The sequence below is a fragment of the Strigops habroptila genome, chromosome 8 (assembly GCF_004027225.2).
Source record: "Strigops habroptila isolate Jane chromosome 8, bStrHab1.2.pri, whole genome shotgun sequence".
NCBI classification, from domain to species: domain Eukaryota; kingdom Metazoa; phylum Chordata; class Aves; order Psittaciformes; family Psittacidae; genus Strigops; species Strigops habroptila.
In genome coordinates, this window is record NC_044284.2 from 53244686 (window position 1) to 53271602 (window position 26917).

The 26917-nt window shown below is 47.2% G+C and overlaps 2 protein-coding genes across 7 annotated transcripts; one reads left to right on the top strand and one right to left on the bottom strand.

Annotated features, from left to right (window-relative positions):
* Positions 1–286: 286 nt before the first annotated feature.
* Positions 287–18829, top strand: RAD54L (RAD54 like). Of its 2 annotated transcripts, XM_030494326.1 has the most exons (18): positions 287–368; positions 447–527; positions 1496–1615; positions 2374–2434; positions 4208–4343; positions 5122–5191; positions 7602–7890; positions 8361–8485; positions 9726–9876; positions 11376–11502; positions 13620–13694; positions 14126–14256; positions 14362–14472; positions 14606–14729; positions 15014–15092; positions 15199–15378; positions 16681–16844; positions 17964–18829. In XM_030494326.1, the coding sequence occupies exons 1-18, from the start codon at positions 366–368 to the stop codon at positions 18163–18165; spliced, it is 2229 nt and encodes a 742-aa protein (XP_030350186.1). In that variant the 5' UTR covers positions 287–365; the 3' UTR covers positions 18166–18829. The 2 variants fall into 2 exon arrangements, with proteins under 2 accessions (XP_030350186.1, XP_030350187.1); XM_030494327.2 differs by lacking the exon at positions 287–368 and having other exon boundaries at positions 456–527; positions 1496–2434; positions 4014–5191; positions 17964–18667.
* On the bottom strand, positions 18768–26843 carry LRRC41 (leucine rich repeat containing 41). 5 transcript variants are annotated; one of them, XM_030494324.1, is made up of 10 exons: positions 26695–26843; positions 26514–26608; positions 25873–25943; positions 23946–25101; positions 23328–23573; positions 22266–22430; positions 21833–21931; positions 21236–21358; positions 20235–20310; positions 18768–19264 (listed from the first exon to the last, which is right to left on the bottom strand). In XM_030494324.1, exons 3-10 carry the CDS (start codon positions 25897–25899, stop codon positions 19030–19032), a joined length of 2127 nt encoding a protein of 708 aa, XP_030350184.1. In that variant the 5' UTR covers positions 25900–25943; positions 26514–26608; positions 26695–26843; the 3' UTR covers positions 18768–19029. The 5 variants fall into 5 exon arrangements, with proteins under 5 accessions (XP_030350184.1, XP_030350180.1, XP_030350185.1 ...); XM_030494320.1 differs by having other exon boundaries at positions 26522–26608; positions 26695–26834; XM_030494325.1 differs by lacking the exon at positions 25873–25943 and having other exon boundaries at positions 26522–26608.
* Between the last annotated feature and the right edge of the window lie 74 nt (positions 26844–26917).

The window sequence follows — 26917 nt, forward strand, 5'->3', positions numbered from 1 at the left end:
CAGCTCTTTCCTTGATGTGAGGGGTCCCCCGTCTGCTTCGATCACAACACCCAGCTTCATTCAAGCTCAACATCCACTAATTTCATCCCCTCCAGCAAAACCACGGGGTTCTACCCTCACAACCAGCTCCTAATTTGCTCCATTTTAAACGTCCAACTCTCACCCTGCACAGACTGACTGACACTGATCGCACCCCCCCACTCGCCCAGCGGAGCCCCGAGCGGGTCGATGCGGCTCGGCGCTCGCTTGGCCACGCCTGTCGCTATAGCGAAGAGGCGGGGCGGAGCCCGCCCAGCGCGTTTCCCGCCTTCTCCGGGGCGCGCGCGGGCCGTTGCGGTTCCCTGTCACCCGTTCCCCGTGAGGCGATGGTGAGTGCGGGCTGGGGGCTGCGGGGTTCCCCCCGCCCGGCCCCGCCGGACCCTCACTGTGTGTGTGTGTGCTTCCAGAGAAGGAGCCTGGCCCCGAGCCAGCTGGCCAAGAGGAAGGTGGGCGATGAGGAGGAGGAGGAGGACTGGCATCCCCCGACGGTGAGTGAGGCGCTCCGGGATGTAGCGGGCTCAGGCAGGGTTGGAGTGAGCTCGGTGCTGTGAGGTACCGCAGTGGGCAGCCGCTAGCAAGGACTGTGAGGTGGTGGTGGTGGTGGTGGACCCACTGCTGCCCAGGTCAGCCCCTGGTGCCTGGCTGGGGGTTGTCATCACCCCCATCTTCTGGGGACTGAGGGCCAGGCCATAGGTTTTCGCTGCATATCTGTGTCTGGGGGGTGTAACTGATAGAATAACTTAATTGTTTACAGGTCATGCTTTGTGGTTATGGAAAAAGCTGTCCCTAGGAGAGCTTCCAGGTGTTTTGTGGCAGGGCTGGTAACTAGGAATTGGCAACACAAAGCAATGTTACAATGCTGGGTTCTGTGTCATGCAGGTCAAAGAGTCCTACCTAGTGCTTTCTGAGTCAAATCCCTTTTTCTATGCCAGCAGGTGGTTAAAACCATGCCTCAATCTGAAGAGGACTCTGTTAAATCTGGAAACACATCAGTGACTTGTTTATCATCATGCCTTGCTAAGTATCTGAAATCTAGGTTTCAGTATAAGGCCTTTCACCTGTGAAACAACAGATGCTGTGGGAGCCTCTGGGGGCCTTCATATGTTTTGTTCCATGCTATTGACCCTTCCTTTTTTCTATTCCGCTTTTTTTGGAGGGGACATGACAGAGAAATCTTAGCACAGATGAGCTGCCCCCAGGTTAGAAGGCTGTAGGTATTTTCTTAACTAGAAGGATATTTTAAGCTTCATATAGTTAAACTTTAGGACATCATGACCTTGGTGGTGTTGCTGTCTCTGTCCTTTGGCATTGGGGGTGAGTAATGATTGTGTCTGTTTAGAGGTACTCAGCTGGCTTGTCTATGTGGTTAGGTGCTTACTGAGTGTGACAGCAATGCATCTATCTTCTGATGTCACCAGATGCCTCTGAGTTGTTTTGTCTTGATTCTGTTTTTCAGACTCGGAAGAGGCAGAAGCCTGTCAGTGAGGCAGAGAGTGGAGAATGTTACAGGTCGCCTTTCCGGAAACCCTTGGCTCAACTGACCAACAGACCTCACTGCTTGGATAGCAGTCAACATGTAAGTGGGTGTTACTGCTGGCACACCTTAGCAGGTGGGTTGCATATGGAGCTCATTCATTAAGGAAGTCCAAATGCTTCCGTGGACCCATTTAATCAGAGGTATTATGGAAGCACCACACACAGAGAGACTTTAGGAGAGATCTTTTGCTAGCTCCAACCATTTAATGTTGAAGGAAGTGTAGTGGGGGTTATTTTCTGTAATGGAGATCTTGAACAAGATTGTTTTGTGGGGCCTAGGTGAAGGGCAGTGCCCAGGGACATAGGTAGCTTGCCACACAGATCTCTCAAGTACTGTCTGCTTGCCCAGTTCTCTCTGGGCTTCCACTGCCTGAGACCAGGGGCTGGACTGGCTGCTTCCTGATCCAGCATGGATGTTCCTACAATGGCAGCCCAGCTCCTTTACAGGAAATGAATTGCCTGACTACATTACCAAGGCAGAGGAAAGCAATAGCATTTAAAGAAGTGAATAATGCCAGTGGATATAAGAAGATGAGAGTTACGAAAGATCAATTTCGCACATTAGAAAACCCAAAGGAAAGTAGTTTTAAAAAGCAGAATTGGTGGGGGGAATTGTGCTGGTTTGTTACTTTCTTTTGGATATTCTTGAAAATAGTTGGAGTTGAAGCTTGAATAGGTCGAATAGATGGACTTTTGCAGCACTTGGCAAAATTGAGTTCTCAGAATGTCCTGGGCTTGCCTTCTTGAGCAATCTCTGATTTCAGACTTCTTAAGCATGTTTTCTTTCTGAATTCCTAGGAGGCTTTTATCCGCAGCATTTTGTCCAAACCCTTCAAAGTCCCCATTCCAAATTATAAAGGTAAGATGAAGAGGTTTAAGGATTGTCTGTGCTGACTGACTCGGGTAAAACAGATGATGCTCAAGCCTGTCAAATATATCTGTGGGGATTATTGTTATTTTTTGCACTGATGCATATGTTCCAGAAATCGTGACTTAATTTTGGAAGAAAAGTATTGGCACGTTAGGAAAGTCTTCATATTTCTTACTAGAATTTAGTTTGGATAATCCTACACTTCAGAATTGGATTTTGTATTCTTACTGCTATGTATTTGACATAGAGCCAGAAGATTGTACACCATATTGCAAATACAAACGCAAGATGAATTCCAAGTTAGGAAGGCTTGCCATTTAAATAATGCCCTAATGATACTAACAGACAGAAGGCAGTAGGTGAAAAAGATAGTATGTGCCAGTTTTCTTTCTACTTGACTTGGTGTGTTGAGCCTCAAGGTGATCTTCAAAGCACGGCAGTTTTGAAGTTCAGAGCCTCAGCTGGTTTGAATCAGTGAAACACAAGATCTCAAAAACAAATGGGCTTGTTTTGTCCTTTTTCCCCTTCACCCTCCAGCTGAAAAATTCAAATGCAGATCAACTTGTTTCACTCAAACTTCAGTTACAGAAGACATATCTGCTAGCAGATGCTGACTGTGAAATGTCAAGCCCAAAAAGAGTTTGACAAAGTTAGCTTGTGGAAAAGCAATTCAGTTAGGAGGCTGAAACAGAACTGTTACTGGGGAAGCTGCTTTCTGTGGCTGTTATCTTCCTCTCTTAATTAGGAGATGAGGCTGTTTCATGTGCTCTCTTCTTGGTGTGCACTCATATTGCCTCAGCTTGTGACACACTCATTTTGCAAAGAGCTTTAGCATTCATTGGACAAATTGACCCTGCTTGAATCTTTCCCAAGAAAAATCAATGCGGGGAGCACAGTTAGCTGAGTTTTGATGGGAAAAGGGATTTTTATGTATGTTCTTTTTGTGTTTATCTCCATTCCTAAACTGTGACATCAAAATATAATACTAGGAAAAGAAGTTCATGCTTGGTTTCTGCTTTTTGCAGAAATTGCCTCTAAGGCCAAACATGAATTTTGCTCAGCAGAGAGCAAATAATACCCTAGAGCAGGTAATGGCAGTATGGTGCAAACTGTGATACTGTAGAACTTCCATCACTGTTAAAGATCAATTCCTGACCTTGCATAAAAGATACAACTCTGGCTAAGTCTGGGTTAGGTTATCCAAAAAGAGGATTTGACCCAGTATGTATTATATGTGGCAATGTATTTATTGAACTGCCAAGGCATGTGTTCTGGAACCCCACTTGTCTTTCAAAAGACTGGAACAACAACCTTTGGGTACCAGGAGTAGTTCCGATGCCCAGAGGTTGCTGAGGAAGTTGTTGTGCCTGTCTGTGGCTGGATGCCAATAGCACAGATCTGGGATGAAACCATGAGTCACCTTGCAAGACAGCATATACTGTTGTGTGTCAGCATATATGTCATCTGCTGCACCCAGCTGTGCCCATTTTGGTGCACCCAATGTGCCAGGCAGTCCCATTGTTCCACCTTTGCCTCTGTTTCTTTGTTCTGTTCTTTCCTGCTGCAGAGCTACCTGCTGTGTGCTGGCAGAGTGCTGATAAACAACCACACTGTGTAGGTTTGCTGTCTGCACCAGTTGTGCCTGCATCTCCACTCCAGCACCCGATTAATTCACTGTTCCTAAACATAATCGGACTCTTCTGCAAGGCTCTGCTTTTTTCCAGGAAGAGGTTGTTCTTTGAGGGGTTCCTTTGCTTTCAGGGCCGCTGGGCTTGCGTGCGCTGGGTATCAAACGGGCAGGGCTGAGGAGTCCTCTCCATGACCCTTTTGAGGAAGGAGCTCTGGTTCTGTACGAGCCCCCACTGCTGAGTGCCCACGACCAGCTGAAAATAGACAAGTGAGTCATCACCTGACACAAATGCTTCAGCTCTGTCCTTGTTCATGTAGGTTTATGTGCTTTCTTCCAAATGTGTCTGAGCTGGGGTCTAAGCATCAAGGGAAGTTTAGTTCTGAGTGTTCTGCCTCTGAATTGGTTCAGGTATGGTAACAATTGAAGAAGGAATGTACCCGTGTTGGATTGTTTGTGTTCTTCCACAGGCTGTTTCCCACTTATAAGAAGTTCAAACCTTTGGCAGGGAATGAGCGTGCACACATGGAGAAGCTGCTTAGAAAATCTTATGGCTTAGTTGTTAGTCAGGAAAGATCAGCATCTAAGGACGAGCAAAGGGAGATGACTGGCAGCCAAATGTTAGGCTGCCTAATGGTCTTTATTCTGAAGTAGTTCCTTTTGTGCTGCAGTTGTAACTTAAAAGGCCTGTCATCTGGATCTTCATGGACAGAGCAGGGGGTTCCTCTCTCTAGTAATGCAGTTACAATATTGTTACTGAAACAAGGAAAATAATAATGACTCTTCAGCTGTGTCTCTGAAGCACATTCTCCCCTTCCTTTAACTACAGCCTGAATATATGGTTTCACTGATGTGTTTGACTGTAGATCAGGCCCCTGTGACTTTATTCTCAAAACTGAATTAATCCATTTTTCACTTTCTTGTTGGCAGTTGCTTCCCTCATGCCACTGGGGAGTCCTCAGTATAGCAGTGAGATTTAAGAAACCTAAACATATGCTGTGCCGAGTTCATTAATCACACTGTCTTCTTCCTCGACTGCCTCCTGCAGGGACAAAGCACCTGTCCATGTTGTGGTGGATCCTGTCCTCAGTCGTGTTTTACGGCCCCATCAGAGAGAAGTAAGTTTTCCATTGGGACCTGAGGGTATGGCTGGAGGACTTTTGAAAAGCTGTAGTTCCTCTGCTGGAATTGTTACCCACCAACTGTGAGGAGACTAACAGCCTGTGGTAGTCTAAGAGACTCTAATCTGTTGCAAGTGCAAAGTGAAACACTTGTTTTAACCATCCTCTTAGAGGCCTGACTGCTGCCAATATTCTCTGTCCTGTATTAAGCAAGAGGATGTGCTGGGAGTGTTACAACAGTCCTATTTGTCCTAAAATAATGTGGAAATTTACTGCTTGCTTGTGGGTAAGAACTGTCTCTGCTCTTGCCTCTGATCTAGGAGGGTCAGAGCACTGTCAGCCCAAAAATGAAGCTGCCTAATGCACGGGTGTCTTCTCTGTGGGGTTGTAGGTCAGGTTAGCTGATAGTGGAAACCAGGGAGTTTGTGACAATTGTGCACAGGTCTAGGAAGGTGCATTGGCTGACTTTTGTGTCACCAGTGATACCTTAGGAAAAGACCAAATTCTGCCAGGAGGTGTGGGATCTTGCAGTGTCAGGGCTGAAGGTCCTGTCTTTACTTATCTTGAAGACTGGAGATGCAGCTCTACTAAGTAGAACTCTGTGTGGAATGTGATGGGATATAGTTGTAATAAATTATGTTGCAGCCCAGGCTTGAGTTGGGCAGAGCAGGCTCTGTTTTGCTGGTCAGCAGAATGGCTTGGATCTGTGGCCTCTGAGCCAGGAAACACTGAAGCTCTTCCCTCTGGTACCATGGTTCCCTACACAGTGTGGAGTAGATTCCTGCTTCACTGTGTATTATTCTGAGACTACCCTTTGTAGGTGTGAGGTGTCTGTGACCTACGTAGACATGGAATTCACCACTGGAGAGTGCTGAAAAACATTTCATGTCGTAAATATATATAACATCACAATATTGAAACAGTAGGTACTAACCTCCAAATATCTAATGTAGGTATCTGGACAGTTTGAAGTTCATCACAGATGCAGGATATTATTATTTAAGCCTAGAGGCAGCACAGATGGAAGCTGTGATTGCTGATCTTGCAGGCTACACAGGTCAAGCTGGCTGTGTCCCTGCATGGGAGATCTTCAGATGGCTCTGAGAGTGCTGTAGGCTGCTCCTAGCTTGTACTTTTATCTCAGAGTTGGTACTGAACCTGTGACCCAGTGTAATGCTCATCTCTAGCTACATAGCTGGAGGCACTCTGGTTTTGGGTAAGATACTGCCTGCTGGTGCTTTTGTCAAGTAACAATAGTTATGTTGGTGTCCTGGGCACACTGTTTTTTGACAGCTAGGTATCACTGATAAAGCAGTCTCTGTTCTAGTCTGATGAATGAGTCTCTGCCTGGTAAGATTTCTGTGCTGCTTTATTCAGGTGATGCTCCCAGGCTGTTGTACAACCTTGCTCTTTGTCATGTCTTTTGCCCAGTTGCTGGGAGGTCATCTAACTGGATCCCCAGCCAAATGCACTCTTTTAGTCAGTAATGTATTTTTTAATTGTTCAACTGGCTTAAATAAACTTCATTAAGGGCCTGAGAAAGAAAAAGGCTTGAAGGTGCTAAGTCTTCCAGTCCTAAATAGTGAAGTACAGAGGGGTGAATCCATCCAGGTGTGTTTAGGTTGTCTCCCTCACTCCCTGCTCTGTTGACACAAAGCAGGGAGATTGTATGTTCCCAGCACAGTGTCCCGTTTTTTTTCCTGACTCTTGTCATCACATGATAGAGGAACATTTTACAGAGTCTGTCTGTTTGGTTTTATTTTTCCTCTTTTATCTGCCTTGGTGATGTGTCAGAGCCTAATGCAGGGCTAAGCTCTTCTCCTACCATGCGATGTGGGCTCAGCCCTGTGTCTTCTCTGAAGCTAAATCGGCTTTGGATCTTGAGTTTCCAGGTGAGTCATTGTGCTTCTAGACAGAGGCGATGAAGGCTGCTGAGGGTATTCTGGGAGTTAATCAGGCAGCAGAAACAATTCTGCTCGCTCTGATTCTGCTTTCTTAGAACTATCTAATTGGGTGTTGTTAAGACGATCAACTTCTTTGCAGTGATTGATGCAGGTTAGCTGATGGCCTGGGCCTAGCTAGTGCAGCCAAGGGTAGAAATTTCTGGGAATTCATGTCAGGAAGCTAGTTATAATTGTACAGCTAAAATGTAGTAAGATTGTGTGCATGTTATAAGGTACATGTTGGCACCAGTAATGTTGTTCCAAACCAGATGTGGCTGCATTTTAGCTGTGTCTCAAGTGATTTCCCTCTGTCTCATTAGAACACAGCATGTCTCCAGGGATGTGCTACACAGATTTGCTGTTTGTTGTAGTATTAGTTCTATGCATTGTGGCAATGAAGCTGTAATGAAGTTGACATTTTGCTGATGTCCCCATCCCGCTCTGAGAGAACAATTTTTTGGCAGGGAGTGAAATTCCTCTGGGACTGTGTGACGAGTCGGCGCATCCCCGGGAGCCATGGCTGTATCATGGCAGATGAAATGGGACTGGGCAAAACCCTGCAGTGCATCACACTCATGTGGACGCTTCTCCGGCAAAGTCCAGACTGCAAGCCTGAAATAGAGAAAGCCATGGTGGTGTCTCCCTCCAGCCTGGTGAGAAACTGGTACAATGAAGTAGAGAAATGGCTGGGAGGAAGGATCCAGCCACTGGCCATTGATGGAGGCTCCAAAGAAGAGATTGACCGTAAACTAGGTACAGAAATGCTTGCAAATGGTGTGTGGTTGGCTGTCTTAGGTCAAAGTCTTGCATTGGAAGAAGCCTACGGCAGCTGATGTGAACATCTCTCAGCTGTCATTAGAGCTCTGGAGACTGACGAAAGTCTCTCCACCAACATGTTAAGATCAGGCCCTTACGTGTTAGGTAATAGTTGATCTTTTGGAATAATCTGAGTCTAATCATGTGCTTAAGTTAGGGAGCTCCCCGTGCCTCTTTGCTCCAGCTGAAGAAAGGATTGGGCAGAGGTGAGGGTGGGGAATGGAGATGGGGACAGTTGTGGGGAAAAGAATATGGTTATATGTGGGTCTAAGGGATACTGTAGAGTACTGAAACAGATAGATTTTCCTCTTATTTTTGGGGCAGAGGTTTTGACTGCGGAGCTTGAACCCTTTTCTATTAGATTTCCTCATCCTTCTTTGTTTTCTTTTTACCCTTTCCATCTGCAGTTGGCTTTATGAACCAGCGTGGCCTGCGAGTGCCTTCACCCATCCTTATCATCTCCTATGAGACCTTCCGACTCCACGCTGAGGCATTGCAGAAGGGCAGTGTTGGGCTGGTCATATGTGATGAGGTAGAGGGGAATCTTTTCCTGGTGTTTTATTCATATCTGGGCAAAAATGGCTCTGCTTTCTGAAGAGAGGGGAGGTCAGCAGGAAACCAGGTTCAGCTGTGGACAGCACCCATTGTGGTGTTTGAGAGGCGCTGGGTAACTGGCTCATCCATGCTGGGTGAGCCCAAACAGAGAGTATTTTCAGGAGCTGAGATGGGGTTAAAATCAAAGTGGTAGTAACTGGGGCTGCTTCGTAGAACCCTGGCAGGGTGGGAGAACCTACTAGAGCCCTCTCAGTGTAAAATACATAGCAGAAAGGAGGTCCACTGCCTGTCTCTGACTCTGAAAGAGGCTTTACTCTGTTGGGATGGGAGTGCCCTGGCTCACAGATCACCAAATCAGGTTTTCATTTGTTTCTGTCTGTCTTTTCTAAAGTGAGAAGTACTTTCTGTTTGAGCCAGCCCTGAGTTCAGCCCACTAATTTTTAACTTGTCTCTGTTTTAAGGAAGAGGTTGCACTGGAAACACCTGAGGTCTCTCCCAACCTAAATGATTCTGTGATTCAGCATGCTCTTGTGTGCAGTGCTGGCTGCTGTCAGCCATTTTATGTGGCTATATTATTTTGTGCTTGTGGGGGAGTTTGAAGGGCACTCCCATGGCAGGACCCTCTTCCCCTCTCTGAAGTCTCCTGCTTGGGGCAGAGGTAGGAAAGCTGGGTGAGGAGTTACCTCATGTGGTGCTTGTTCAAGAGGAGACAGACCGAGCTTGACTCCCTGCTTCGAGTGCTGGATCTAGCTTTGCCAAGCCTGTGCTCTCCTTTCACACGGCTGAAATGAAGTTGTTTTTTCATTTATCGTTCCCTATATGTGGTTAAAGGCAGTGAGAGCCAGAGATGCTCTGAAGGACAAAATAAAACAAATGCCCTCTGCCTGCTTGAAATGACCAAAGTGGGGGCCTCAGCTGCTCCTCAGGCGTCCTCTGCTGCCTGTTAGAGGGGATTTGTTACATAGCGGTGCCACCCAGTGGTTTGGTTTTGTATTTGCTAGAACACTGCCGAGAGGAGCTTAAAAAGAGCAAGCATCCTGACGAGGGTAACAGCTGAATACACATACAACGCTTAGTCCGCTACCAGGAATGGGAAGAGTAGTGAGATGCTTTGTGAGAGATTACAGCATATGAGTGTTGATGAGGATGTCCAAGCTGCTTCTCATCAGAGCCACTGGATCTATCAGCTTCATTCCTTTTTTTTCTTGTTTCCAAAGGGCCATAGACTGAAGAACTCTGAAAACCAAACATACCAAGCTCTCAACAGCTTAAATACACCTCGACGAGTCCTTATCTCAGGCACCCCCATTCAGAACGACCTGCTTGAATATTTCAGCCTGGTGCACTTTGTCAATTCTGGCATCCTGGGTAAGAGGTGAATGTGTGAGAGACATGAGGGAGGGGGAAGTTGCTGGTGAGGCCTCCCCTAGCTACCAGTGCCAGCAAAGGCAGCAACCAAGCCATTACTGAGAGGAAATGTCGTGTACAGGTTGAAGACTTATTCTCCTTCAGTTTGTATCCAGAAAGTCTAGATGATGGTCCCCTTTTCTAGAGGTTGTATGTATCTTGTATCCAACTGGAAGCTAAAGTGACTGGTGCAAGGTGGAATGGTGTACCTTGGGGCAGAGCTAGGCAGCAAAGTCTGAATTTCTGGCAGTCAGCCATCCCACCTTCAGATAATCAGAGAAAGCCAAGGGTGATGCCTAGCATTTGGAGTTAAGACCGCTCTTGATTTTTACAGCAATGGAGGCATGTGAATATGAGGTTAACTTCATCTGAGAGAAAAGTGTCTAGAGGAGAGATACTGATTAGTGTGAGTTTTCAGGATCAGACACCTCCTATAATTGCTGGTAGCAGACTGAAATATTCTGTCTTTAGTTCCTATGCTCTGCTTATGTCTCCAAACTCTTTTAATTTTAAAAGCAAAGTAGTCTTTGCATCCTCTCCTACATCACTAGATTAGGAGCAGGTCTACTTCTTTCCAGTGTGGAACAGCTTGTTTTTGTCAAGAGAGGTCATTTTTTCTGTCAAGGAATGAAAACAAACCAATCTGTAAATCATTTCCTTGTTGCTGTAATTCATCACCCATGTTTGTCTTGGATTGTTGGGTATCCAGTCCAAGAGGCTTCTCATTAATTCTAGTGCATGCACAACTCCAGTTAAACAGCATTCGTCAGATTCTTAGTCTTACAAGCAGCATTTGGGACGTACCATTTTCTGTTCAGCTGTTCTGCCCCCAGGATTTCTGAAGTAAAAGATGGAATGGGGTAGTAGATGTTCTACATCTGTTTTTTCCATGCACTTCAATTTTGGGTAGTTATTACAGGGAGCTGATGTGGTCTCCGCTGCCCCCCTTGACCTGTACTTTGGGCAAGACAAGTCTCAGTACTTCCAGTTTGTTCTTTCTGAGTGAGATTAATACTGTAACTCCTGCCAGCAAAGCTGCATGCATGCAGTAGTCATTTTTTTTTCCCAGCCTGTGGCCAGTAATAGGCAACTGATTACAGATAATTTTGGAACAGGCACACATAATGCCTATGCTGTTGTTTGCAAGGACAAAATCTGGGAGTGAAAGTATAGCTGGAATGTGAGCAGAACCAGTGTGTGCCTGACTGGACTCAGATTTAACTAAAATTGTGTGACCTTTGGCAGTGCATTGTTGTTGGAATATGAACTGGTTTTCTGCTGTACTGGTTTGTCTGCCTTGTTTGAGTCTTTCCTGGCTAGAAAGGAAAACAAATTGTGCTGATGGGGCGAGAGTTTGTTTTATCTGCTGGGTCCTGTGTTTGTGGTATGATAACTGGGGCTGTGGGGTACTAATCAACAGTTACCAGTAGTTGTCATCTTTTCACTTCTGTTTCATACAGGAACTGCGCAGGAATTTAAAAGACATTTTGAAATTCCAATTTTGAAAGGCAGAGATGCGGATGCAAGTGAAGCTGAGAGACACAAAGGAGAAGAGAGGCTTAAAGAGCTGATCAGTATTGTGAACAGGTGAACTTCATCCCTCTTCTCTTTTGCAGAAACCCTTGGTGTATGCTGGTATCTTTCCAAATTACAGTTGTAGCTGTAATGAATTCTCTTGCCAGTTACTTCTGTTCAGCAAGCGATTGTGCAAGTATTTATTGCCTAAGAAATCTACACAGCGTGTAGCTTTAGTCTGAAAAATAGCACACTGAAATGGCACAGGTAGCTGCAGTCACCCCCAAGCAAATGTGCTCAGGTATTTAATCATTGACTGTTATGTTTCTGTTTTCTCCTGGGATCTGAATAGCCAGGCAGCATCCTTTTATTTGTGTCAATTTAACTACCGTGTAGACTGAGTCAGACTTCAGGTCCATCCAGCCCAGATGTTGAGTGGCAGACAGAAAGAGTATGAGGAATATCACTCAGTTCTAGTGCTAATTGCCCAAGTCACAGAAGAGTCCAGCTCACACTTTCATAGCTGTGTTGGCTCTGTAGGGATAATGGGATTAGACTTCTAATGTCAGAGATGTGACTTTTGATCCCCAAGAAGCACCGCTGTGATGTAAAATGCTGTCTTATTTCTCTCTGGTTGATTTTTTTGGTGTATGTTTAAATCTGGTTTCTTTTCTATGCATGGATACAACCATGGATACATCCACATCTGCTGGCAATTGCTTGTCTGAAAGAGCTCTTACTAGAGACTCTCTTGAATTCTCAGCATTGCTAGTGTGTCTTCATTTTTTTTTTTTTTTTTTTTTTTTCTTTTTTAATCTGATCTTTTGCAACCATCACAAATAGAATTCTGCAGTTCATAGTCATGGTAAATTGAATTTCACATTACGTAGAGCCTCTCTATAGAGACAGCCCTGACCTTGACTCAGGTCTGCTTGTAGAAGCCCAAGAGAAAGGAAAGGTTGGGAGGAGGAGAGCTTGTTCCTTCTTGAGATGCATTTATTTCTTGTTACAGTTGATGGAAAAGACGTGTAAAAGTGTGTTCAGGAATAGTTATACCTGGCTGTATTGAGGACTGTCCTTTGCTTTGTTGTGCATCAGCCATGATACACAAATAGGGAAGGTGAAGCATGTAAATAGTAACAGATGAATCTGCTGGATTTGGTAGGAATTACAAATGAGATAGTGATGCAGACACGTGGAATCATAGGTGCAGGGCTGGAAGGGCCTGGAAAAGCCATCTAATCCATCTTGCTGTCCTAAGGTAGAAGTTGTTAGACCTAAACTGTCCCTTACTTAGCCCCCACCCAGCACTAAAGACCTTACAAATTCCCCAGGATGCTTTTTCCAGGGCATCACTGTCTATGTAGTTAGAAAATGCTCTTAATGTGTAATATAAATCTTCCTTACTGCAGTTTAAGCCTGTTACTTTTCATCCTATTGCTATGGGTTTGGAGACCAGATTATTCTTTTCTTTAACAGCCTTTGACAGATCTGGGGGCTGTCATATATCCCTGCTGTTTTTCTCCTATAGATTTCATAACATATTTTTGATGTTTCCTGGCAGAATTGGGTTTCTGCACTTCTTTTATTCTGGTTGCTCAGTTCAGCACTTTTTTTAGTCCATCCCATCTTTTCTAAAGTGTGATAGAACTGCTCCATGGGGCATGTCTAGAACCCCAAAGCATATGCCCTTTGAAATCTTGGGCTGGACAATGAACCCATCCTAGCTGAGGGTGGCTGCTAAGTTATTATATGGGGAGCTGCCTGCTTGTACTTCAGGTTATGTCCATAGTGTGTGGTGGTTAAATCCTGTCCTCCTTTGCTGTCCATGCTGCTGGTCTGTTGTAGCTCAAGTTGAGAAGGAGTCTGAGGAAGAGCTGAGTTTTTCCTGTAAGGGACTGGGCTCTGTTAGGTGAAATCATGCATGATTCCTCCAAATCTCATGAGCTAAATTTGGAAGCCTCACAAAGACAGCAGGTTATATTGGGCTCCGTAGCATGGGCTGATGGAACCTCTTAGCACAGTTTTGTGTGGATGATAGTTTCTGGTCTCTGCCATGTGTTGGACTGTCACAAATGTTTGGAGATAAGATATCAAAGGTACTGTGTGTTGAACTCATGAGGAATAATAGTGATAAAACAGGGATTTGATGTCATCCAAGCATCTGATTTTAATTTCCCTTCCTTCAGGTGTTTAATCCGAAGAACTTCAGACATCCTATCCAAATACCTGCCGGTGAAGATCGAGCAGGTGGTGTGCTGCAGGTACCACAATGCATGTGCTCTGCCTGGGAAACGGGAGGAACAACAGGAAGGACTAAAAAGTTGCAAAAAGTCCTCCAATTTTTGTGGTGACTGCTTCCCTCTAGGAATGATATTGTAGCCACTGGCAATATGTTGCTTTTCCTCCTGAAGCATGGATGAACAAGCCACAACTGGTAGTTCTGCCAGCCAGCTGGTGTGCTCTGGGCATCTGTGTACAGCACTGGGCCGTGCAGAGTATCTGCAAGCTTCTCTTCCAGCTCTGGGCTGAGAGATCAGTGCTCTACCACCAGCCTTGGAGGCAGTTCTAGGCTGTCCATGCTGTAGCTAAAAAAATAATAGGGCTAAAAGGAACACCCTTCCATAGATGAAGGAGGAAAGATGGGGTTGGTTTGGTTGCAGGCTGAGACTGCAGTGCTCTTGTTCTGTTTCAGACTGACACCTCTGCAGGCTGAGCTGTACAAGAACTTCCTGAAGCAAGCCAAGCCAGTGGAGGAGCTGAAGGAGGGCAAAATCAGTGTGTCGTCTCTCTCTTCCATCACTTCCTTGAAGAAGCTCTGCAATCGTGAGTTGTTCTGCTCATGTAATAGGTTTGGGTTTTGCACTGTTGAGGGGCGTTTTTTGGGTCTCCCTTATGTACACCACACTCTGAACTCTGTTTGTTCTTCAGACCCTGCTCTTATCCATGATAAGTGTGTGGAAGAGGAAGAAGGTTTTATGGGAGCCCTGGACTTGTTCCCTGCTGGCTACAGCACCAAATCTTTGGAGCCCCAGCTTTCAGGTACTGTGGAACTCAACAGTATGAACATGCTGCCTAACAACCATGAGGCTGTATTTAGCATCTTTTGACCCTCCAAGGTCTGGAATTTGGGAACTTCTGCTCTAGCTTTCTTCTTTCTTTCCCTTTTATCCAGGAAAGATGCTGGTTTTGGACTACATCCTTGCCGTTACAAAAAGCACCAGTAATGATAAGGTGGTTTTAGTGTCTAACTACACTCAAACACTGGACCTATTTGAGAAGCTCTGCAGGAGCAGAAGGTTTGTCTTTGGGTTCATTTGTTTAATCCTGCAAAACTGTACTTGCAGCCTACACTGTAAAAGAAACTGGTTATTTTAAAAGTTTGTATCAGCAGGAACTTGAGATCTGTCTTTTACCTCAGACATTCCTGAGTTGGAACTAATGTGGCTTGTGCTTTGGCCCTCTGCAAAAGCACCTAAAGCCCAGGCCACTGTTACAAAGCTGTTTGTGAAAGATTTCTCTTTCATGTAGGATGCTCTAAAGGTTGCAGCAGTCTGATTATAGTAAATGCTGTGTATTCCAGGTATTTATATGTCCGGCTGGATGGCACTATGTCCATTAAAAAGAGAGCAAAAGTCGTGGAGCGATTCAACAGCGCCTCGGTGAGTAGAACTACCACATGTGAGCAGCTCTCCTGCCAGCTCTGAATGCTGTGAGTAAAAGTATGGCTGCCTCTGTAGTTTAATCCAAGCCTACCTTTTTCCACAGAGCCCTGAGTTTATCTTCATGCTAAGCAGCAAAGCAGGTGGCTGTGGTTTGAATTTGATCGGGGCTAACAGACTGGTTATGTTCGACCCAGACTGGAATCCAGCTAATGATGAGCAGGCCATGGCTCGTGTGTGGCGGGATGGCCAAAAGAAGACATGCTACATCTATCGGCTGCTTTCGGTGAGTCTTAACTCCTCTCACCTCTTCAACATGGAGCTCTTGGTGCCAGCCCAGGCTGCAGCTGTGTTTAGGATCAGAAGAGGAAGAACTCTTTCATGTTGGTGACCAGAACTGATTGGAACTTAATTGCTTCCTGCCCTTAGCTATGTTGCTGTGGAAAACCATGAAAGTTCAAGCTGGAGGGTTATTGCTGCAGGCCTTGGTTTGTAATGGTGACTGGCTTCTCAGAAATAGAAACAACTGTGGCTTTCCAGATAAGATGCTCCTTTGATGTCATTTGAGCATCAGACTTATTTAATTTTGTGAGGTGTCTGGTGCCACAGTTGCTGTTTTCCAGTCTGGCTGCAGTCTGTTTTGGTTGGGCGTATGTGTACTTAAACAATTCCCAGAAATACAGCAGCTTTTGGAATGGGGCTGCCAGTTAGCAAGTGGGGTAGCTGCTCTGTACAGCAAAAGCACAGAGGAGACTAGTCTTGCTACTTGAACACTTTGTCCAGCAGTGCCAATAGTGATTACTGCTCAGAACTGTTCCCTGTCTGCCCTTGTTCACCTTCACCTCCTCAGTAGTTCAGACTTTGTTTTTTTGTTTTGGTTAGTTCTTTGTTTATTTTGTAAGCTTGTTTTCCTTGATCAGTTATTAATTTACTTTGACAAAACAGATATTCTTTGTCTGTCTCTTCTTTTTTCCTCTGACCTGGCTGCACCTGGAAGCAGGCTGCTCCTTTGCTTTTAGAACTAGGAAACTGGTCTGCAAATCACAGCTAATCACCCCTTCCTTTGTATTACATTTGTTTGCAAAACAGACATTTTGCTCTTAGATTTTTGTTTTAACAATGTAGTGTACTGGGCTTTCTGCACAACTGTTCTAGAAGTAGTCATCTCCCTCCAGACAGTGGGGGTTGACCAGCAAATGCTGCTGATGCTCCTCTCACACAGGGCAAGCCCTTGTTTTTGGGAGGAGGTTGTATTTGTTTTGGTTTTAGTTTTTTGTCAGGAGTGGCTGTAGCTGCTCAGCTTCTTTCCCTTCATTCCTGTGTGTACGACCCAGGGCAGTTTGAGCTCCAGCCACAGTGGCAGCTTCACCTCTTCTTCATCCACATTTCTGTTGAATTACTCCTGTAACCACAGCAAGTGTGGTTGGAGTGCAGCTAGTAAAACTTGCCTGTCACCTGGACTAGTCTGGCAAGGCACTAAATGGTCCTGACAGCTTACTGCTGTTTGATCTGGGATACTTTCCCAGTGTAGTGCTCCTTTAACATTAGTGTCCCAACTGTGCTTCATCTCTGACTCTCTCTCCTGTAGACGGGGACCATAGAGGAGAAGATATTCCAACGCCAGACCCACAAGAAGGCCCTCAGCAGCTGCGTGGTGGATGAGGAGCAGGATGTAGAAAGGCACTTCTCACTTGGGGAGCTGAAGGAGCTCTTCACGTTGAATGAGTCCACCACCAGTGACACCCATGACAAGTGAGTATACTGAATAACTAATGGCTGGGTTCAGCAAGAAAAAACCCTCCTCAGTTTGGTCAGTGATTCAGGTGTTCCTCAGGGAGCAGGAGAAAGCTCAGAGAGACATGGCCTCTAGTGTCTCTGCTTCTGAAGCTATTAGCCACCTGAACATGAGCACTTTCTTGCTGTCCTCCCTTCCTGTGGTCTTAGAAGAGCTGTGCTGGCTGGTCCAGTGAGCAAACTACTTTGTTGCTGCCTGTGTTTGGAGGCTGTGAAATAGCGTGCTAATGAAAAGAGAGGAATTGATCAGAGCTGTTCAAATCAGTGGAGTGCAACTTGGTCCTTCCTTGCTGCTCTCTTCCTGGTGGTTTGTGATCTCCAAATGCTGAACTGCTTCTACTGCCAGGGCTACTCTATCTGCTATGAATTCATGAGGCCAACCCAAATGCTGTTGTGGGGACTAAAAGAATCCTTTTCTTCATCTGCCCTTTTCCCCCATCCCTGAGACCTGTGATATTGTAGCCACCAGAAAGAGGACAGGGAGTCAGGAAAATGCTTCACTGCGGAAGTTAAGACTCTTAGTTCAGGCAAGAAGTGAAGAGGATTAGTTTTAAGCTGACTCAAAGCTTAGCTCTGTGGGGGTATCTTGTCTGCCTGGCAACAAATCTTGCTGGCAGGGCTGCTGCTGCTCTGTCTCCTTACGTGGCAGCTCACTAGGGCATCCCTGAAACAGCCTGAGCACAACCCGTGGCTGTGGTGGGAGGCAGGATGGAGTGGTTTGGAACATGGTGTGCTCTCTCGCACGTGGGAAGCCTGGCACAGCCCTAAGAAGGTGTTAGTAGCAGGGATGTTCACTTGAGATCTGTTCTAAGCAACATCCCTCATCATGGCTAAACATGGTGGGGGGGGGTGCTATAAAAAAACAACCCTAGGGTTTTCAAAATGTGTGTCATTCCTTATCTGTCACGTGGTGGTGCTTAAATGAAATGTGGTAGCAATTAATCCTGTCTGAAAATCCAGTTGCCAGTGTTGCAGGTGGTGGGAAGTCAATCCCAATGTTACTGGGTTGCATTTTAAAACAACCTGTGTGCTGAAGCGGAGGAACCTTGCACTGATCTTGCTCTGACTCTGTGCCAGGATCAAGTGTCGTCGCTGTGTGAACGGCCACCAGGTCCGGCCCCCTCCTGAAGGGTCTGACTGCACCTCTGACCTCTCCCAGTGGCACCACTGTGCTGACAAGCGGGGGCTGCAGGACTCTGTGCTGAAGGCTGCGTGGGATGCTGCTGTCACCTTCACTTTCCATCATCACTCCCATGAGGAGCAGCGAGGGATCCTTTAACAGGAGATTACTGTCCCCTGTGGGGGCAAGGGCAGGCTGCTGTGGCAGTCCACCCCACTTTAATCCCTTTCAAGGAAAGGGGCAGCGGGTAGCAGTACATGCTAGACTGTTGTGCCCAGAATGGCGTGGTTTCTGAGAGGCTGGAAGGCCCTCAGCGTTGTTGTCTACTGCAACAGCAAGGAGTCAGTGGCTTTTCTCTGCTGTGGTATTGTGTGCCTGGAAACAGCCCTTTGGGAACTGGGAATAACTGGACCTTGTGTGCTTGATCAGGTTCAGCACTGGTTCTCAAACTGTTGCTGTCTGTGCCTTCTACTCAGCCAAGTTTTGTCTTCAGGTTTAAGCCTGGAGTTTTATAGTACTTGATGTGCAGAGTCATGCTTTTTTCCTTGACAGCATGGCTTAGAGCTGCTGATCAGAAACTTGCAGGATCCATTTCTGTTGTGAAATGTGAACCTTGCTGATTACTCAGGAACAAGAGGATTTGTACACGGGGAAACAATTTCAGCTTGTGTTGAACATTTGGCCTGAAAGATCATGCATGCAGTATTCAGGTAACTCGATTTCTAAAACCACTTGCTTTTTTTATGGGCAGGATCCCCTGATCTAGCAGAGTGTTTTAATTCGATCACATTACAAACCAGTAATAAAAATCACACTTGCTACATTATGGGTCTTAGTTATATTTTTGTTATAAAAACATTACAAAAGAACAAACTATTCAAAACCTCTGTAAAATGACTGCAGATGTTGGAGGGGGCAACATGACTGCAGATAAACAGGAGGCTACCTGGCCAGGGACTGAACTGCTTAGTTCAAACTGTTCAGTTTTCTCCCACTCCTGTGTCCATCTGTCCTGCGACACCATCACATGACGCTGATGTAGTCAGCAAAGGCCTGGGAGGAGTCCCACGAGTCGTTGACCACACTGCACACAGCTTTGAGACGCCGAAGTGCTTCTTGAGCTGTTTCAGCATCCTGGTCCAGCCAATTTTGGAAGAGGCGGAGGTGTGTGAATTGAATCTGTCCCCCTCTCTGCTGAATGTAGCCTTCCAGCTTCTGTGTGAACTCCAGGAGCCCATCAGGTTTGATGCAATTTGAGCTTTCCAGGGAAAGGAGGAGAAAAAGAAGTCATTAAGAGTCTAGGCTATAATTTTAGCAGTTTAAATTACTGTTCATTGTGGTAACTGCTGGTTTCGATGAACAATAAAACTTAAGCACAGCAATATGAAAGGCTGGAAGTTTTTTAAAATGAAGGTGGTAACCACTGACAAGTTAAATTTAGTATCCTGGCCTCCTTTCTACTGACTGAAGTAGACTTAGCTGTGGCCTTAAAATGTTGCTGGACCCAAGCTGCTGGTTAAGTGGTGCCAGAAGCACTGCAGTCTCGCAGCAGCTGTCAACTGCCTGGTCCAACCTACAGGCCCCAGCAGTAAGTAATCATTTATCTCTTCCTTACGAGAAAATCTGGAGAGCATGTGTCAGGTCCTGGGGGTTTCTAGGAGATTAACTTATTTCCCCTGCATAATGTGTAAATAAATCTGAAGTTGCATGCTGGACTTAATGTTGTGAGAGGCACAGTGACAATCAGGATTCAAGGCAGCTGAAGGAGCGGCCATGGTTAAACTGTCAAGCCTGTGCACTCTCAGCAACCTGAGCCTTCAGGCTCAAGGAGAGAGAAGCAGTTCAGGTTGAAGACCAAAGATGATTAAAAGAATGCAGAGGCATTCACAGGCTCTGACGGGGGCAGTGAGAACAGAGCTGTTCATGCTGATGCCCAAGAACAAGTGTACACAGGGACGCAGGAAGTGCTTGCAGCAGCCTCCCAAGGGAGCAGCAAACCAAAGCTGCTTTTAAGATGGAGTTTTTGACTCATTTATAGAAGTGACAATGAGATGTCTCAAAGATGCTGGAGATCCCTGAGGTTGTATGTGCTTACTGCAGCATTCTCTAAGCTTTTCTTGGGCATGTGTTCCAATGAAGAAGGTACAAACCCATTCTCCTCCTCTCTGAGCCCAGTTCAGCTCTGGCCCTCCTGAAACAAGAAATTCAATGCTAGAGCAGCAGAATACCTGACATCCAGCTGGCAAAGAGAAGAGGAGGAATCTTCAGAGAAAATGTCTGCAAGGGCAACCAGCCTGTGATTCCCTAAGAGGGGAGAAATGGGGGTGTTAGATGCAAACTGGGAGCCGTCTTAAACATTTAAATGGCTACAGGGCTGGGATAACAGTGCAGAAAGAAGCTTGTAAGCATGTGCGCACAGGGCTCATCTCTGCACCCTCAGTTTGTCCCCCTCAGTGGCCTAAAGCGAGTTCTCCCCCCAGAGCAGTGTTCAAGGCAATGGAAACATTTGCTCAGAGGGCAGTTTGTTTCACTAGAAAAATCCTGGGTTTATCTGAGGAGTCAATATGCAGCTTTGTTTTAAAAATGGCCAAAATTACAGGGTTAAACCCAGACCTTAGAAATTAAGTGCATTTTGGGTGATCCCGAGTTTTCCTTCTTCATGTCATTAAAAGAACAGAAAACAGTATTCTGGGTTTACATGAAATTCACTTCTCACAATGTTTCTAGTTAGCCTGTGATCCCAAAAGCCTATCATTTCTGTAAATTCACTTCCCCTTCCTTGACACAAATCCTTCCTTTACTTGTTCCCATCCCTCTAGTGGCTGCCAACAGCTTTTAAGGCACAAAATGCCCAAACTTGGGCAAAACCTGCACTGCCTCTCTTTCAGAGGTGCATCTGCTGCTGGATCTGTTCCTGCTGAAGAGTGTGAAGCAGATCAGAGCCCAGCCAAAGCTGGAGTCGTGCTGATACTTGCTTTTGATGCAGAGAAAAGCAACCGCAGTGCCCGCACAGCACCTGGGCTCTTGGTACATTGCTGAACACAACTGAAATTCTGCCTTTAAAAATGAACTCGGTGCTCCTTATTTTGTGAACTAAATCTACTCTGTCCATGTGTGCGTTCGGGTCAGCACTGAGGTCAGCAGCTAGCGATGGTGAACTCCAACCCTGAAGTTACCTCTGAGGGCTAGCCTAAGGTCAAGGCCCCATAGCAAGATCCACAGTACTCACCAAGGCGATTCCCAGGCAGTTTGAGACTCTTCAAAGCTGAATTTCTTTTCACTGTATTAATTATTTCTGACAAGAACTCGGTAGTAGAGCTTTCAAACAGCCGGCAGAAGGAAAACGTGATTTCTAGGAAAGAAATTGATTGACAGTACATGTTAGTACTCCCTGTGTGCTTCATTATTCCATAATTACATCCTGCAGACAGCTCCAACCCCTAATCCATATGCAAGAACAAAGCTTCCCCTGCAGTGGATTGCACACAACAGCACAGGAAGACAGCAGAGATCACACCCAAGGAATGGCTTTGCCAGCTGACCCAGTTAAAGGTGGATATGCTCTGCAGGTTAATAGTCTTTGTTTCATAGCCAAGACTATGGACTCCTCTGCAGCACACGCCAGCTTTGCAGCTGCTCCTCTCTGCCTTGCTGGCACAAAGCACTAGCTGTGTTCCCACTCTGCCAACAGCTACAGATCTGCTCCAAGGACAGTGACATTTGGCTAAACTTTACACATCTAAAGATCATCTCTTCAACACCAGCCAGCCCAAAGCAGCCATCTGCAACATCCTTCCAAGCAACAGCACCCAGGAGTTTCCTGTACCTTGCAGGATGGGATCCTGAAGCAAAAGCAGAACTTCTTTCTGGTGCTCAGCCAGGTTCACGTCATGAAAGCTCAGTTTCTTCAAATTTGGATTACACTCTAAAAGCAAAACAAGTTCTCAGGTAAAGTACTGTGCATCCTTGGGATAAAAAGACCCTGACCCAACTATTGGCTAATGCCCAGAAACTGAATTGGACTGTGAATAATTTGTGCTGGATTGTGGGGAATTCAAAAGGAACCATCCTGCTGCGCAGGATCATTCACATGCTCAGCACAGAAAGTGGAATGGCTGATGCCCATTTCCTTTTCTTGGGAGACTTCAAGGATTCCTCACTGAAGAAATGGACCCACCTAAGCTGGCTTCATGCTAAAGGATGGCAGATCCCAGCAAGGAAGCTACTCTGTGTCACAGTGATGCAGGTGAGCAGAGTACCTTTGAGAGCCTCCAAAAGGAGCCCAAGCTCCTGAGAAGAGGGCAGCGTAGCACTGTCAAGGGATAACTGCTGGAGGGACGTTGATGCCTTGAGCACTGGCAGCAGCAATGCGGTGTGCAGAGGTTCCCTAGGGAACCGGATCTCCAGCTGCTCCAGGCAGCTTGCTAAGGGAAGAAAACCAAACAACAATGAAAGAGCTTGGCCTGGAGTGCCCGTCTTCAATGTAGCTAGGTCCTACAGCAAGCAAGGAATCTGTATGCCTGACACAACTATCATTTAGGTTGGTAGAAAATGCCTGTGCAATGTGCCCGGCCCCACAGAGCTGGATGGCAACTCAGACCCATGGTAATGTAAATCACTTCAGGCTCATTTCAGGATTCCTCCCACACCACAGGGCCACCAATTTCTACTGTGTTCTGGCAGTAAAACTGCTTGAGAAAAGGTCACCCTTCATCCACAAACCTGTCAGTGACTTCCCAGAGCACAGCTCTTCCCTCACCCCACTCTATATTTGCTTAGGCTTTGCTTACTGCTTTTCTGGTCAATCCAGAGCTAATGAGGATGATGGGAGACCTGTGAACTGAAAATATGCCACTATAGCTCCCAGGCTGCAATACAGAGGCTTGGGCAATGCTTTGCCATGTATTGTGATGATCAAGAGATGCTTTCCCTCTGCTGAAGGGTCTGTCTAAGGCTTAGAGCCCCACAGTCAATACGATAGACAAAGCAGAAGCTCTCAACCAATTCACAGATCTGGTGGGACACACTCCCCATGGGCTGCGTGGACAGTCACTGCTAGCAGCTTATGACTGGCCCTGTACAAAGCTGCTGTTGCAGCAGTTTGGCCTACAGCAACAAAATGCTTTGTCCAACACTCAGGCTCCAGAGAGCTCATCACAGACTGGAAATGACAAACTGCAACACCATCTAAATCAGAAAGGTGAGGCTGTAATTGCTTAATTACAGTAATGTGTAAGTGTAGAGTTCGAATCTACGTGCCAAGCTTTATGGCTCTATTTGCCTGCCACATCCTGGTCACTACTCAGAACGTTGATTCCTACCTGGGATTTCTACCTCACTGCAGCTTGGATTCCTCTCCGGCCTGTTCCCTTCCAGCTGGTTTTTGAGGTCGAAGCTGACCGAGAGCGTGTGGAGCTGGGGAAAGGCGCTCAGGATGCAGCGAACAAGCTCCATGCAAGACATGTGGGAGAAGACGTCGCTCACGCGCAGCACGCGGAGGTGGCAGTCCGAGTGGCGGGACAGGGCCCGGAGTGCCGAGAGGATGCAGGAGATGTTAGCACCCAGGCCTGGAACAGCATTTGTACAGAAAGGTGTTAGCTGTGCCTGTGCAGGCACCAATGCACACGCAGCTGGAGCTGCACCAATGGCCAAACAACCCAAGTCAAAGGCTAAACTCGCAGACTGCTTTATCCACACTCGCCCTCTCTAGACAGGCTTTAAGCACAAGGCCAGGGACTGTTCTGGGGCAGAAGGGCCCTATTCTCTTCCTCAAGCAAGTCCTCACACTCATTAAACATCTCTACCAATGCCATTCTCAAGATCAGGTACCAATACTCTTACAATGCAAATCCAGTAAAAATAAAATCCGGGTAAACCTGAGCAGCATGTCAGACCATTAGACCAAAGCTGGAAGGAAGCAGCCTGTTCACACCACTAACCGTTGTAAGACAGAACCAAGTTTTCTAAAGACACCCAGGAGCTCAGCAGGTTACTCAGAGTCCGACATGTCTCCCCAGTCAAAGGAATGGAGAACAATTCCAGCGTGGACACGCTTCGGAAGCGCTGAGCAGCTTTGAGAGAAAAGATCCCAGCAGATCCTCCTCTTTTCTTACAGCCAGCATGGCCAGTGCACGGAGATCCTGGGGAGGAACTAGTCCAGTTCTCGGTGTTTCCTCTCTCTGTGGCATTGTTTTTGTTGAGTAACCCTGAATTATCCTCTCTAGCAACAGTAAAAACAAAATCATACAGGTCTTCTTGGTCAGCATGTGGTCCCCTGCTTCGTCTGACACAGCGACGTTTCTTCCCCACGGCAGATTTTAGTCGTCTGCGGGTCTTTTGAAGAACACGGTGACAGGACAGCTGATCTGAGACACAACAAGAAGATCCTCCCTGAACGCTGGTGTGGTCACAGGGCACCTTGCTGCTTGCCTCCTCCTCACACACTTGGTTTTGCAGAGAACTTCTCCATCCAGAGAGAACAGAGTTCAGATGAGCATCAGCCCCACATCCATTCACCTCCATGTCAGCTTCCCTGGGAGATTCCTTCTGGTTCTCATCACTGCTCCGCTCCCTCTCATCATAACAACCCCTCTCTGCTCGCTCTTGTGCCAGCTCCTGGCTTTGGGCTTTGTCCTCCTCTTTGCAAAAGCCACATGGGCTGCTGTGATATGTGAGGGCATTGCCTGAGCGCCAGAACCCAGCGCTCATGCTCAAAATGAGAACGAGAAGAACTGTGTCGGGAACAGGCCAGGAATACATGGACACTTGGCTGACAGAGCCATGGTGAATCAGCCGGTGAAGAAGTAAAACCAGCGAACGCCTGATGGACTGGTCGGAGGAGAGGAGGTGCTGGAACTTCAGGATCCGCAGGGAGCCAGCCAGGTTTTCAAGCACCTTCTGGTTGTGCTCAGCAGTGAGCTCCACCGCACCCTGCAGCATGTTGCAGAGGGTAAGCTGGGAAACGTGTGGGGAGCTGTGGAGCAGCGGCGAGAAGTGATGGTGGTGCAGACGCCAGTCAGAGGAGACATCCAAGACACCGTGAAGAACGTTCGAGAAGAATGTTTCAAGGAACTTCTTCCTCCAACAGGTTATATTCTGCAATTAAACAACAGGGACACATTAACAAAGCCACATTTTTTTCTCTTTTTAAGTTAAATTATTGCTGTCTGCTCACATGGTAAATGTGGTGTCCAAAAAACCCTACTGCTAGCACAACCCAGACTACCTTCTTAGTTCTCAGCACCCTTCCTAAGTATACCTGTTGAGAAAACGAGTTACTCCCATTGCTCTCTCTTTACCCTGCCTCTGGCCTAATTTAAACACATTTGGTGGTTTGAAGCTAAGCCTTTGGTTTTGCCTTTCAAAAACCACATCATCAGGAATTTTATTCCCAACCATCAATTTATAGGCTGTGATTAAGCTGCTTGTTAACGATTGTTTTGTGATGCTGGATCAGTGGAGCTGCCTCAGTTTACCTATGCAAAACCATTCTCCCAAACTCAGTCTTCTCTAAGTATTTCTCTAGCGCTTTCTGAGACATCAGCACAATTTTTGCCAGCGTAGGTGTAAGCATGATATCAGATACTGTTTTTATCCTGTTTCCCTAAGAATTACATCTCCGAAGACAGGATTTATTCTTTGGGCAAACTCACTGTTGTGAGACGATGGACATGCTTGTACTCTACGGTCCCTTTTATGAACCCCACTTCCCAAAATGACTGTGCTACCAGGGTCATGCCTTGGTCCAGAGCTCTACCAATGCTTATAAAGGAACACCAGCAATGGCTTGGAGGCAGCCAGCAGCACCATCAGGGTTAGAAATGGGTTGCCTGCATTGTGCTCCTTTTCCCACCAGCATTTCCTCACCTCCGAGTTGGGCGGCCTGGTTTTCATCACATCATCCCACAGCTTGCGCCAGATGGGCTGTGTCGAGAGGCCTGGGGGACAACAATAATCAACGGGGAGTCGTCACCCCTGCTCTGCGCCCCAGTGCCCTGCCTCAGAGCCTGCAGGGGTACAGGACAGACAAGGGGTAGCACTGGGGGTGCAGACCCAGGCCCCTGCGGCGAAGGGATGGTGCTTTGCAGTGAGGGGATGAGCACCCACCGCCGTTTAAGGGACGCGAGTTAAAACCAGCAGGGTTTGTTGATCCTCAAACGGAGCAGATACGGCAGCACCCACAGCGCTGCATGAACTATGGGACAGGGCTCAAGGTTTTGGACACGGGGGATATCCAAGCCCTGGTGGTAGCAGGGACTGCTCCGCGGTGCCCCCCATGCCACTGAGGGCTCCATCCCTCTGGCTCAAGACTCCCATTTCCAGCCTGGAGGGGTCTGTTCCTCCAGAGCAGGTTCCTCCCTCCAAGCGGGGGTCCCTCTGCTGTGGGGCTCATCCCCCCAGGCCGGGGGGAACCCCTCAGTGTGAGGGGAGGGGGTTTGTCCACCCTATCACTTTGGGGGCTCGTCCCTCCCACCCGGAGTATCCCAAGGGTTTGTCGCCGTCCCCACCGTGTCACCTGCTCTCTGCGCCGCGCCCTCAGCCCGCTCCAGGTGGAAGACGGTGAGAAGCGGCAGGAGCCCCCGCAGGAGGTGTCCGGGCAGCGCTGCGGAGAGCCAGAGGGAGACAGCGGCAGGGTGCGGGCAGGCTCCATGCCCAGCGCCCCGCCGCCCCGCGCCGCCCTTGCCTTACCCCAGACGTCCCGCTCCAGAGCCGCCATGCTGCGGCTCACGGCCGCCGCGCTCAGCGCGAATAGGCTGCGCGGCTCCTCAGCCGCCATCGCCCCTCTCACCGTCGTCCTGCCACCGCCGCCGCCATCTTGGGGAGGGGCACACCCTCCCGGCCGCCCGCGCGCTGCCGCCGCCATACCCACGCTCACCACCGCCCCGCCGCCATCTTGGGGAGGGACGCGCCC